Source organism: Athene noctua, chromosome 2 (genome assembly GCF_965140245.1).
Source record: "Athene noctua chromosome 2, bAthNoc1.hap1.1, whole genome shotgun sequence".
NCBI classification, from domain to species: domain Eukaryota; kingdom Metazoa; phylum Chordata; class Aves; order Strigiformes; family Strigidae; genus Athene; species Athene noctua.
Genome location: NC_134038.1, coordinates 128,218,256 through 128,230,523, shown reverse-complemented (window position 1 = coordinate 128,230,523; position 12,268 = coordinate 128,218,256). Strand labels below are relative to the sequence as shown.

The following is a 12,268-nucleotide window of genomic DNA, read 5'->3' as shown; positions in this document are numbered from 1 at the left end:
TCCTGCCATATAGCAGATCTCTTCTTGGATTTCACACCACCGACCATACCCTGTCAGAGATCTTGAACAGTTTACATTACTTCTTTTGAAGGATTAATCTAGACCGGCCCAGAGATAAAAACCAAAACGCACAATGAATTCCTACACTGAATTCCAGCTTGTTACTGTGAACTCAACATAAGAAAAGAAAAAAGGAACCCCACACAACTTGTAGTATATAGTAAAAGCACAGTATAGGATATACAATGCTTTCACACAATATTGGAGTTAGTCAGAGGAATACGTAAAAGGACAAGATAGTTTTGTACAAAACCTCAATTTATTTCAGAGAAATTAAAAATATGGTATTTAATATATATAAATTTCTATTCCTCTATAAATATAGATGATCTTGTGATAATGAACAGAAATAAATGCATACCAAATTCAAATAATTTTGCATTTCAGGGTATGGTAGCCATAGATAATGTTTATGAACCTAAATACAGGCATTTGTAATATAAAAAAAGTTTAAAACAATACAATCAGGAGAGAAGCAGTCTGCTGTTTTTCATACAGAGGACTAAATATTCAAATGCATCTGTCGAAAGTTACAATTTCCTTTTTAACCTTTTTTTTTTTTTTGTTATGAAGCACAATCCCACAGACCCAGGAGCATACAAGGTAGTAGATATCCTGCACACATGGTATCTTATCTTTGCAGTATGCAATGTTATTACTGTACCGAACAAAAAAGAGGGGGAAAAAAAGACAGCAGAGGCTCTTTAAGGTCTCACATCCCACCAGAGTGCTTAAACGTTCTGGTTTTCTGTTTTCTCTTCCTTTGTTTTTACTACTGGCAAAAATCATCACATCCTCATAATGTGTAATGAATTAAATGTCAATGAATTAAAATTCAGGGGAATGGCAATGGCTCCAATGTTTCCCAAATGAAGAGCCAGCGTATGGATATAATTAAGGAGAAAGAAAAAAAAAAATCTGAATGCTGCGTTTTATTCCGATGACGCTCTTTTTACTGAGCCCGTGTTTCCTGATCCTGCCAACCCCAGCCCGCGGCAGGGAGGGGGCCGGGGCCGGGGGGAGCGCCCGCGGGGTCCCCCGCAGAGCCCCGGCCCCGCTCACACCTTCCGACGGAAAAGCGCGCTTAAAAAAAACAAAAACAAAAACAAAACAACACCAAACAAAACCACCGAAACAACAAAAGAGAGAAGTTTGGTATATCTATGTCCCCATCCACCTCCTAAGCCATCAGACGTGCTACAGGTGCAGACGGCGTTAAACCTCAACTCCTACAACAAAACAGGCCAACTCCTCCCAAACGATGCGCTGCGTTTGAATCAATTTTCTAAAGCTGGAAGAGGGCAGCCGGCAGGCACCCACCCCCCCGGCTTCTCCCGCCCCGGGCACCGCGGAGAGGCTCTCCCTCCGCAGAAAGGCCGGGCAGGGCTGTCGTTTCGGACCCCGCCGAGCTCAGCGGGGCTCCGCCCGGCCAGGCCAGGCCCAGGCGAAGTGAGGCGAGGCGAGAGGCCGGCCCTGCGCCGCGGCCGGACGGCTGCCGATGCCCTCCCGGCCGGGGCCAGGCGGGGGAGCCGTCCTGCCCCCCCACGGGGCCGGGGCGGGAACTGGCACCCCTCCCCAGACCCACCGGCAGCGGGGAGCGGGGCCCAGCCCGCGCCAGGAGGCGCCCCCGGCAGCGGCAGCAGCCTCGCCCCGGCCCTGCCGCTCATGGCACTGAAACTCCCAGCAAAGCCATTACAGAACCTGCGGGGGGGAAGAAAGGGGTTTGTTTTGGTTTCTCTTACCGGCAGTTTTTCCCGTCCTGCCCTACGAAATAAAAATCCAACGCCTTTTTTTTTTTTCTTTAAATAAAAAAAAAAAATGGGGTAGGGGAGAGAGGCGAGGAAGCAAAATCCGCAAACGGGTTAAAAGTGTCCTAAATAATTAAAAAAGTGAGGTTGTAATTTAAATACAAATATACTTACAAAATCTTACAGAGGCTATTTACATCCCTCTCCCCCAACCTGCCAGCGCGTTCAGTTCCTGCAGGAGCCAGCCCGAGAGGAGCGGGGAGGGCAGAGCCGGGCGGTCCCACGCGCGGGTTCCCCACCTGGCTCGTCCTCCGCTCCCCGCCGCCTGAGGGTCCCCAGAGTTTGCCCGGGCTGGACAAGGAGCCGCTTCCCCCAGGCACAGCCCCGGTCCTCCGGCCGGCCGCCATGCCCCCGGCCCGGCGGGCAGAGGTCTCAGACGGTGGTCTCGCCCTGCTTGCTGTTGGTGAGCCTGGTGTAAAACTTCCTCCAGGAGTTCAGGGTTTTCCCAGACCAGATCCAGAAGCCCGAGGTGATGCCCACGATTAATGTCATGAGATACTTGATCATGAAGACGGTGAAGTCGGGGCTCATGGGCGGGTGGTGGCTGCTGTGGTTGTTGGGGCAGGGGATGGCATAGCTCTTACAGCTCTGTGTGACCCAGCTCCTCTCCCACTGTTCCCTAAAAGCTTGCTCGTAAAAATAGCAGGCAATGACGATGGTGGCCGGCACCGTGTAGAGGACGCTGAAGATGCCTATCCTGACCATGAGCTTCTCCAGCTTTTCTGTCTTGGTGCCGTCGTGCTTCATGATGGTGCGGATCCTGAAGAGGGACACGAAGCCGGCCAGCAGGAAGGAGGTGCCGATAAACAGGTAGACGAACAAGGGGGCCAGCACAAAGCCCCGCAGAGCGTCCACGTTGTTGATGCCCACGAAGCAGACGCCGCTGAGGACATCCCCGTCCACCTGCCCCAGGGCCAGGATGGTGATGGTCTTGATGGCCGGCACGGCCCAGGCGGCCAGGTGGAAGTACTGGGAGTTGGCCTCGATGGCCTCGTGGCCCCACTTCATGCCGGCGGCCAGGAACCAGGTGAGGGAGAGGATGACCCACCAGATGGAGCTGGCCATGCCGAAGAAGTAGAGCATCATGAAGAGGATGGTGCAGCCCTCCCGCTTCGTGCCCTGCGCCACGGTGCGGGAGCCGTCCTCGGCGAAGCGCTCGTTGCAGACCACCCTCTCCTCCAGGAGGAAGCCGGCGATGTAGGCCACGGCCACCGCCGTGTAGCAGCCCGAGAGGAAGATGATGGGCCGCTCGGGGTAGCTGAACCGCTTCATATCCACCAGGTAGGTGAGGACGGTGAAGAGGGTGGAGGCGCAGCAGAGCACGGACCAGATGCCGATCCAGGTGCGGGAGAAGCGCAGCTCCTCGGGCCCGAAGTACATGAGTCCGTAGAGGCGGCCGGGCTCGCAGGGCGCCCCGCAGTCCTTCTCCCCCAGGAAGCGGTAGTTCAGGTAGGAGGGCACCTTCAGCGCCCGCGGGCAGGAGAAGCGCCCGCGGGGCTCGCCGGGCCCGGAGCCCCCGGGGCCGCCGCCGCTGCCCCCGCGCTGGGGGTTGCTGGTCCAGCTCTCGGGGCGCAGGGCGGGCGTGGGGGTGCCGCGCTCGGAGGCGTTCTGCCCCACGCAGAGCTCGCCGGCCCCGTGCACCGGGAACTTCTCGCAGCGGAGCGTGTCGGGCCACTGGAAGCCGAACTTGTTCATGAGGGCCTCGCAGCCCTGGCGTGCCCGCTCGCAGAGGGAGCGGCAGGGCGGCAGGGCCTGCTCCAGTACGGTGCACACCGGCGCGTACATAGAGCAGAGGAAGAACTTGAGCTCGGCCGAGCACTGCACCTTCACCAGCGGGTAGAACTGGTGCACCTCCAGCCCCGCGTCCTCCTGGTTGGTGTGGCCCAGCAGGTTGGGCATGATGGTCTGGTTGTAGGCGATGTCGGTGCAGAGCGGGATGGATATGGGCTGGCAGTAGCCGTGGTCCGGGATGGAGATGCCCCGCTCGCCGTTGTACTGCGGCGCCGGCGGCTGGCCCCCGGCCGGCAGCGCCGCCGCCCACAGCACCAGCACCAGCAGCCGCGGGCACCGACCGCCGCCCGCCCGCCGCCCGCCGCTGCCGCCAACTTCCCCGCCGCCGCTCGCCGCCGGCCCGCGCCGCTCGGCCATGCTCAGTCCGTGCCGCCTGCCCAGCCGGGCTCCCGCCGCCCCGCCGCCGCTGCTCCTCCCGGCCCGAACTTGCGACTCATGAAGGGAGCGGCGGGCAGGGACGGGGCAGCCCCGGCCGCCACTCGCGCGGCCGCGGCGCGCAGCTCTGCCCGCACCGGCGGCAGCGCCCGCCGCGCCTCCGCCTACCGCCGCCGCCTCCTCCGCCGCCGCCGCCGCCTGACCATTTGTGCCGGCCCCTCGAGCCCGCGCCCCGCGCCGCGCCGCGCTCCCTCCGACCGGTTTCCAGGCGCCCCGCAGTCTGCCTTTCGCCGGGAGGGAGGAGCCTTGAAACCGACGCCGAACTTTCCTGCGTAAGGGACCGTCTCCCAACGCCTCACCCGGGGGCGGGCGCAGGCGGGCGCGGGGCTGCCCCGCGCCGCGCACAAAGGCGGGGCGGCGCGGGGGAAGGGGCGGCCGGCCGCGGGGGGGGCGCGGGGCCGCGGCCTGAGGGTCGGCAGCGCGGAGGGGCGGGGGGGAGGTCGGGCTCGCCCCGCCGGGGCGGCTCGGTTGGACGGCGGCGGCTGCTCCCCGGGGACGCCGGGGAGCCGGTGACGGCTGCCCCGGGGGTGTTTCTGGATTCCCCGGCCATGACGACAGGGGAGGCCGCGGAGCTCTGCGCACCTCGCCGGGGCCCGGGGCCCGTCACCCTCGGCGTCCCCCCGGCGGCCAGGCAGCTGCGCCGACTGCGGCTCCATTCGCAGCGCGGCCGGGAGGGGAGGGGTGTGTGTGTGTGTGTGTGTGTGTGTATTTGGCAAATAACAACGGGCAGGGTTAAAGCGGGGAGGTCAGAGGTGTCGTCAGGAGTCTGCGGCAGGGAGAGGTGAACAATCGGGGAGCAGCTTGGCAGGGCTGAAACCTGGAAGACGGCTTTATTGCAGTGACTTGGGGCGCGGGGAGGAGCGGCGGCAGTTTGAAGGCAGAGACCGCGGTGTTCCATCGCACACACGCAACCGGTGATGTTGCGAGTGGCCAAAACTCGCGTCTCGCTGGCGAGTTACCGCCTGTGTTTTGTGTGTCTTCTGTCTACAGCAGCAGCCTGAGACACGAAAACAATCGCAACAGGGCTCTCCCATTCCCCTTCCTCCCTCTGCCCCGTGGGCAGCCCTTCCAGCTTAATTCGAGGTGAACGCTGTGTGACTTGCCAGTGCCTCCCGTCAGGTGTTTGAGAGGTGTTGCTCTAGTCTGGGGAGGGGGGGAATGGGCACGCAAGTGACCATCAACAGTGGCCGTTTCTTTCTGCGCCTCTAAAGCCCCGTTGCTGGCGCGGAGCGGAGGTGAGGCTGGCTCTTCCAAAATGCGTACTCCAGAAAGATGATGGGGGCTGAACGGGGAATTTACTGTACTCGCTGGAATTCAGTAACAGTAATAAACCGTGCTATTGGAGAGGAGGAGGAGAAGCCTACCATGTTCTCCAAATTCAGTAACAGAGCCTCTGTGTTGTGGATGCGAATGTCCTCATATTTGTCCGACAGTTAATGCTGCCATGAATTGGGCAGAAACTTCTCCAGCCAGCTGTCTTCCTTCTACACCACATGCTCCCACCCTTTCCACTGTATACACTGATGAGCTGAAAAAATTCATTAGGAATAAGATGAGCCCAGCACTTACTTCTAGCTGTCACAGGTGGCAAGGGTTAATAAAAGACATCCATATTTCTTGGATAGCTACAGCTAAAACTTGGACCATGCTATTTAGGCCGCTTTCTTTCTCCCAGCAGTGCTGTCCCACATTCAGACTAATTAATAGCAAGATCTATGCTGTGTAACGACTGCAGGAGAGGGATCGTGTTTAGAAATTGCACAACCTTAATTATGTCGATGGCTCATGTCCTTGTTTACTGAGGTTCATTGAGTTCTGTCAAGAACTCTCTTCTCAGAGGACCATAGTTCAAAAATTATACGCACAAATATCTTCTTCCATCTTCTGCTTAAAAAAAGTTCGATTCCTTGCATATCGTATTTACAGTTTTAAGCTACAGATTTTCCTCTTCAGATCTGCATCAGTAATTAAAATGACTAACGCCTTTCTAGCACAAAACCTCATTTATATTCCACCCTAAATGACAGTATTGTTTTCCTGTTCATCCTAAAACAATTGAATGCTGGATCTTCAGATACGAACAAGTATTATACATGCTTTTTCTCATAGAAAATGAGTGTGAATTTCTAACTAGTATTAGGAAGCCTCTGTGGCTTTCTGCCTGTGGTCTTCAGACCTGGGCGTGCATCACACAATCCAGGAAAGGTAGTTAAGACACCTAAGTCCATCCTCTATTGGCTGAAATTCTACAGGGGTCTGCATTTGAAATATTTAGGAAATACTTCTCAAACTGGAAAACACTGAAACGTTGCTGTTCTAAGTTGCTGTGTGCCACAAGCCAGAAGATCATTGTAGAAGAAAGATCACTGTATACAGGAAAAGGTTTGTAGGTAATAGCATTTTTCAGACTAACTGGTTTAGAAGGAAAATAGACAAATTTCTGGGTTAACAAGCTATATTTTTCTGTTCTGAAGCAGTAAGTACCAAAGCTAAAAGCAACTTGAGAACAACTGCTTAGAGCTTAGAAAAGGATGTATCAGTGAGACCAGCTCAGAAAGAAAAAGTAAAAGTGGGTATTGTGGGGGAAGAATGAGAGGGCTGAGAGCTGGTAAGTTCGGGAAAGTTCCTAGAACTTGCTGGTTTTAACTGTCTAATGATTTTTCACATAACAGAAGAAAATCCTGTGTGAAAAGAATCTTCCCAGAAGCACTTGTCCTACATTTCGAGCACCCCAAACCACAAAACTCATCATTAGGAGCATAATTCTCTGTGGTCCAAAACACCAGATCAGTTTAAACTGTGCCTGAGCAAGAAATGTAAGATGTGTTGATGCCCATCCTACAGCAGCGAACACCCCCTGCCATCAAACCACCAGTATCCTCTGGTCTTACATTTGCAGTTCTGAGATTGTAACATATTTCATCCTGTGCCTGGCTGCTTTCCTGCTAGTTTTGCTGCTGAAAAGGGCCACTCGGCACCAGCATGAACCCCCAGACAGTCTTCATAGACCAAAACACTGTTCTGTTGGTGGGGGAGTTTCTCACAAAATAGGACATTCTTCCTCTCCTCTTTCAGGCCTTAAGGGGAACTACAGAATCTGTCCCACAGAAATGAGCCTAGGAACCAGGTTTCCTAACTCGGACCAACACCCAAAACCAGGGACTCTGAGTAGAGATGCTTGTCTGATAGTACATTATAATTTCCTTCTGCTTCCACCTTGGGCACCCCCCCTCTCCTTGTCTCCAAATCAACAGACTGTAAGGTAACTGTCTTTCCTTTATGCTTAGCCACTAAATGCCACTCTTTTTCCCATCCTTAACATCATTAACGTCATTAACATCCTCTCTGTGCTAAAGCTATCATCTTCCTTTCAGAGCTGGCTTAATTAAAAAGTACCTTACTAAATGTTAGGCAAGGGTTCTTAACTGAAAGGGGCAGCTGGTGTTTCTAACCCAAAGAAAAGTTCATATGACCAGAAGTTTGTCTCATTTTTCCACCCATATGTCTTGCTCTAATAAAAGATACTATTTCCTTATGCAAGGCCAGTACTGCACATCACATCCACAGGAGACTATCACTGTGTGTCTGCCTTGTTCTTTAATGATTCCTTAGGTACACACCACGGGTGACTGGTGAGGAGAGGAGACTGGATGGGATGCCACCTTTGCTCAGGTCTGTACAACAGTAATCATCTTCTTACAGTGTCTTCCTTAATTCACAAGCACTCTTCTCCCTTGCCATGGAAATAAAATCTTCCATTCTAAACACAAACAAAATTTGGGCATTAAAATCATTATTTTAATCATTCCTTAAAAGGAATTTCAGCTTTTACTTATAAACAATGTGCTGATGTTACTTGTTACAGTAGCCACTAGGACTCTGGCAGGTGGGAAGAGTACAGAGTTTTGTCCTCTTACATTGTTTATATCCCAGTAGTATCCTCACTCTGCTGCTGTCCTGAGGGTGCTGGTTTGTACTGCTTTTACCTGTTATGGAGGATGTGGGACACAAATCTTTGCCCCCCCCCCCCCCCCCCCCAATGAATCTATCTAAATCTTTAATTTTGGAAAGAAACAAAACAAAAAGTAGTTGCAGTACTTTTTTGTTTTCCTTTAAATGACTTTAAGTGAAAATAGGATAAAGTGAATGCTTCCTTTCCACAACATTTAAGGAAAACTTGTTTCTCTAGAGGAAATTATTCAGCTTTATCTCACAGGCCTATGTTACATACAGAGAATGCAAATGTAAGCACAAACTATATTTGTAGTAAGGCTAGTGACCACCCAAATGAATAAAATCTAAACACAGATGATAACATAAAAGTATGTTTATCCATGAAATTAAAGCAAAAGTTATGTTCAGATAATTAGCTTTTTAGTTGATTCAAGATTTCATTATTTAAATGTCAAATAAAGGGTTAAAAGTAAGATCATCATAATACAATGGGACAAATTAAAAGATTTTTTTCTCGAATCTTGGTTGGTAAGAACAGTTACTGGGGGGGGGGGGCAAGGTCATTGGTTCTGTATAGAAAGAAAGGATTCTTGATAGCTCAGTAGAGAGAGGGGTTCAAGTATGTAATCTGTGATGGACAGCTATGGCTATACTAAATTAATGAAGTCTCCTGGAGTGACCTAGGGGTTTCTAGATGAGACAGCACAGGTCCACAGCTCAGGTGGGTCTCACTTCACCTCTCAGTGCTAGCAGTACACATCACATCAGGTCCTCACGATGTACAGACAAGGAAGCTTGCTGAAGAATCGGTATGGAGAGTGTAAATGCAGTGAAATGAAGGAGAGGTGATTACGTTGTTACACATCTCAAATAGCAAGATGAAATAAAGTACACCCTTACATTGCCATGTTAAAGCTACCATATATTTGTGGTGGTAAAATCCTTAATCCAGATAATATACACTGCTTAAACTGTTTGACCCTAGAAGTTGACACATGGGCCTACAGACCAGAATTCTGGAGTGAAAGTATTTGGACAAGTCTCCCAAGCAACTTTTACACTTGCATGGTAAGATATTTTTCACTTTGCAACATGCCAAGACATAGCCATCTGCCCCAGGGCCATGGGCCATAGCATCTCATGGATTTAGTCTTGCCAGAAGAACAAAATCCTTAAAATTTAAAATCCTGCCTTGGACATTGACTATTTCTTGGAACATCTAGAAGACTCTTGGAAGTATGCCTGTGCTGACAAAAATAACAAACACATGCAGTGATTGGCAAAGAAAATCAGTAGGAGCTAAACATGAACCCTAGGTGATTGTGCAGTCAGCAGCCAGGATACTTACTGCAGTGAAGGGTCTCAAGGCTGTACAGCCAAGTGCTCAGAAAGTCATGTCAGAGCAGAGGCAGTTGTTATAAACAGGCATTTGACAAGATACCAAGTAATTTTCTTACCATCAGGTGGCCCAGGTCATTTTACCCTCAAATTCATCCCAGATGCCTTTATATGTCCCTTTTATTAATTGGCTGTATTAATCTGGGATTGTCAATTCAGGTAAAAATTGTGCCTTTATTTGTATTTGGGGGTTGTGGGAATAAGAGAAATAGAATGGAAATGCAGCTCTAGCCACTGCAGTCAGTGGTAATTTACTCCTGCTGTGTGACACCTATTGTAACCCAAACTCCTACCGCGTAGCATGGGCTAGGAATAAAGAGCAATCTTTGACTAGCACTCGTGTAAAGTCAGCCCCCCATTACAGTGATTTTATATGCTTTAAAGAGGCATGAGGAGAAACGGTACATGCAGTCAAAGCGGACTACAGTCTCTTCCTCCCAATACCCACAGCATTTTTTCCTTAATGCTGTTTATTCAAGATAGATTGAGTATGTGGAGATTTGATTTGGTTTTCTTTTCTGTTCAGAAGAAATGTAGATGATCCCTTGCAAATTAAAGCCGTATGTTGCCTGCCTTCCCTGACATGTTCTTCACTGGGGTGAGAGGCGCAGGGGCTGCAGCCTGGCTGCTGCTGCCAAAAGTTTTCCGGAGAACAAGAAAAAGTCACAACTCTTAAAAGGGCAATTGCAGATCACAGCTCATTTTGTTCAGAGAGAATGCGAACATTTTTATTCTCTTTTTATTTCCCTTTCTTGAGTGAGTCCTTCTACAGTTACATACAGGGCCTGAAAACACAGACTGTCTCTTGTTCTTCAAACACAGAGGCTGATTTAAAGGCCTAAGCCGGCAATCCTTACTCCCAGGAGTAGACCTGCTGATTTCACGGATGCAAGAGAAGCAAGCAGAGCTTCACAAGGCTGTGATGCAAGGAGAAATTACGTGATGAGCTCTCATTGCTTTTGCCGTGCTTTAAATACATTCCCCTTAAAGAAATTACTTGCCATTTCCACCAATGTAAATGAGATTCAGATCATATTTTCCGCATTAGTATTTCAAGATACACAAATTGAAAAGGTATGTGTGTGAGGTGGGGGGGATAGAGTGAGGGAAAGTTGTTTTTCTGTGTCTTTTAGCTGTGCGTGTATTTTCCATGAATGTTACTGAGAGAGTGAGCAGGATGAGATCAGAGCAGGGAGTAATTCACAGCCTACCTCTGCCTTTCTTCATGGAATGTGGCTTCATACATGTTAAAGGACAATCTCAACTTTCACTTTAGAAAAATCTTTTGGGCTTTTGCTTTACTTTGGAAAGATAATTTTAAATATTTAACCAGTGTAAACAGGCAAACTGCCCAGCAAGACTGAAAGGAATGCGCCACTAGGATCCGCTTGTAAGCACTTCCCTAAATACATTCTTCATATATAGGACGGGTCAGCTGTATTTTGAAGTAAATTCTTTTCAGAAACTTCAGGCTGGTTGTGTGAAAGGAATTGCCTTAAGGATAGACAGTATTAAGGTTCTAGACCTTCCTCCAATTCTGAAGCTGACCTTTCTAGTTAGCATTTCCCCCTACTCTCTGAGCCCGGCTGCACAGCAACTGCTTGACACTGCAACACCTCTGGGAGTCTATCAGATATCTTTTGTGGGCCCCAGATAAACCATCCTTAGCCTGACCCCACAGTCCTCAAGGAGGAGATAAAAGAAGCAAGTGAGAAAAATCTCAAAGTTCACAGCAGTGTATGTTACCTTAAAGATGATGAAGTTTCATTCCCTGTTGTCACAGGTAGTCATTCTGTCTAGCTCATATACACACACAACACAGAGCCCAACTGCAAAGTGTTCAAGCCTCTCCTCCCCTAGTATCCCTGTCGGAACACTAAGCTATTGCACATTGGTGTGCATCTGGACTGTGATTCTGGATTTCATGATGCCTCTGTTTTCCATAGTGACTAACAAGATTGTGTAATTTTTACTGGACTTGGATTTATCTGTGGAAAGCCACACATTTACCATTTGCAGGGATGGTTATTGTAATTCTGTATGCTTTCATATGGTATTGCTGACATTAAGAAAACTATCACAGAGTTCCCAGCACTGAAGACCAAAAGGACAAGCCACGTCATCTCAGTGTTCCAGGTCTTCTGTTCCCTTCAGCTGGCCACATGCCAAATACAGTGTCTATCAAGGTTTTCTTCCTTATCTCAAAGTCTCACACTGGGCTGATCCAAGTCATGTCAGGGATGGATGGTCTCAGCAGCCACAGTCCCATTACAGCAGCAACACTCAGCCTTGAGTCTGCTCAGCAGGAGTCAGCTCATATGCAGGAGACACGGAGAGTGCATCAGCTAGCTATCTAAATCTGTAACATCTAGAAGATTCTGGCATGCCTATACACTTCTGTATTTTCAGAGGAAAACACCTCTTTTTCCCACTTCAGTTCTCAGTGGTAGTTGCATTGGAAGCAAGGTCCAGTCACACCCTTGGAAAGAAAGGGAAATTCCATCCTTACATACTCTACCAGGAAAGGGAGGACTTCTTGTCTACTCTTCAATTTTGGAAGCTCTTTAATTCACGAGGAACAATATACATAAAAATATGAACACTGAATAGAAAGCAATAGAAAGGGATGGGAAGGGAAAAGAAGGGATGTCTATCTTCTGACTCTTACGTGTTATTACCAATTAATGTTGAAATAATTGTTAAAGTTCAGGAAGCACTTTGCTGATGTGATTCTTTCAGACATTGTCTGTTGCTCTGCCATTTATTAGAGCTAGACAGGCAGACAAAGTTAGTATTTCTGCAAAGCCATTGAGTTTTTATAT

At 49.7% G+C, this 12,268-nt stretch overlaps 1 protein-coding gene across 2 annotated transcripts; it reads right to left on the bottom strand.

The window, feature by feature from the left end:
• Positions 1 to 306: 306 nt before the first annotated feature.
• On the bottom strand, positions 307 to 4,135 carry FZD1 (frizzled class receptor 1). Of its 2 annotated transcripts, XM_074900257.1 has the most exons (2): positions 3,466 to 4,135; positions 307 to 3,420 (listed from the first exon to the last, which is right to left on the bottom strand). In XM_074900257.1, the coding sequence occupies exons 1-2, from the start codon at positions 4,014 to 4,016 to the stop codon at positions 2,241 to 2,243; spliced, it is 1,731 nt and encodes a 576-aa protein (XP_074756358.1). In that variant the 5' UTR covers positions 4,017 to 4,135; the 3' UTR covers positions 307 to 2,240. The 2 variants fall into 2 exon arrangements, with proteins under 2 accessions (XP_074756358.1, XP_074756357.1); XM_074900256.1 differs by having other exon boundaries at positions 307 to 4,135.
• Between the last annotated feature and the right edge of the window lie 8,133 nt (positions 4,136 to 12,268).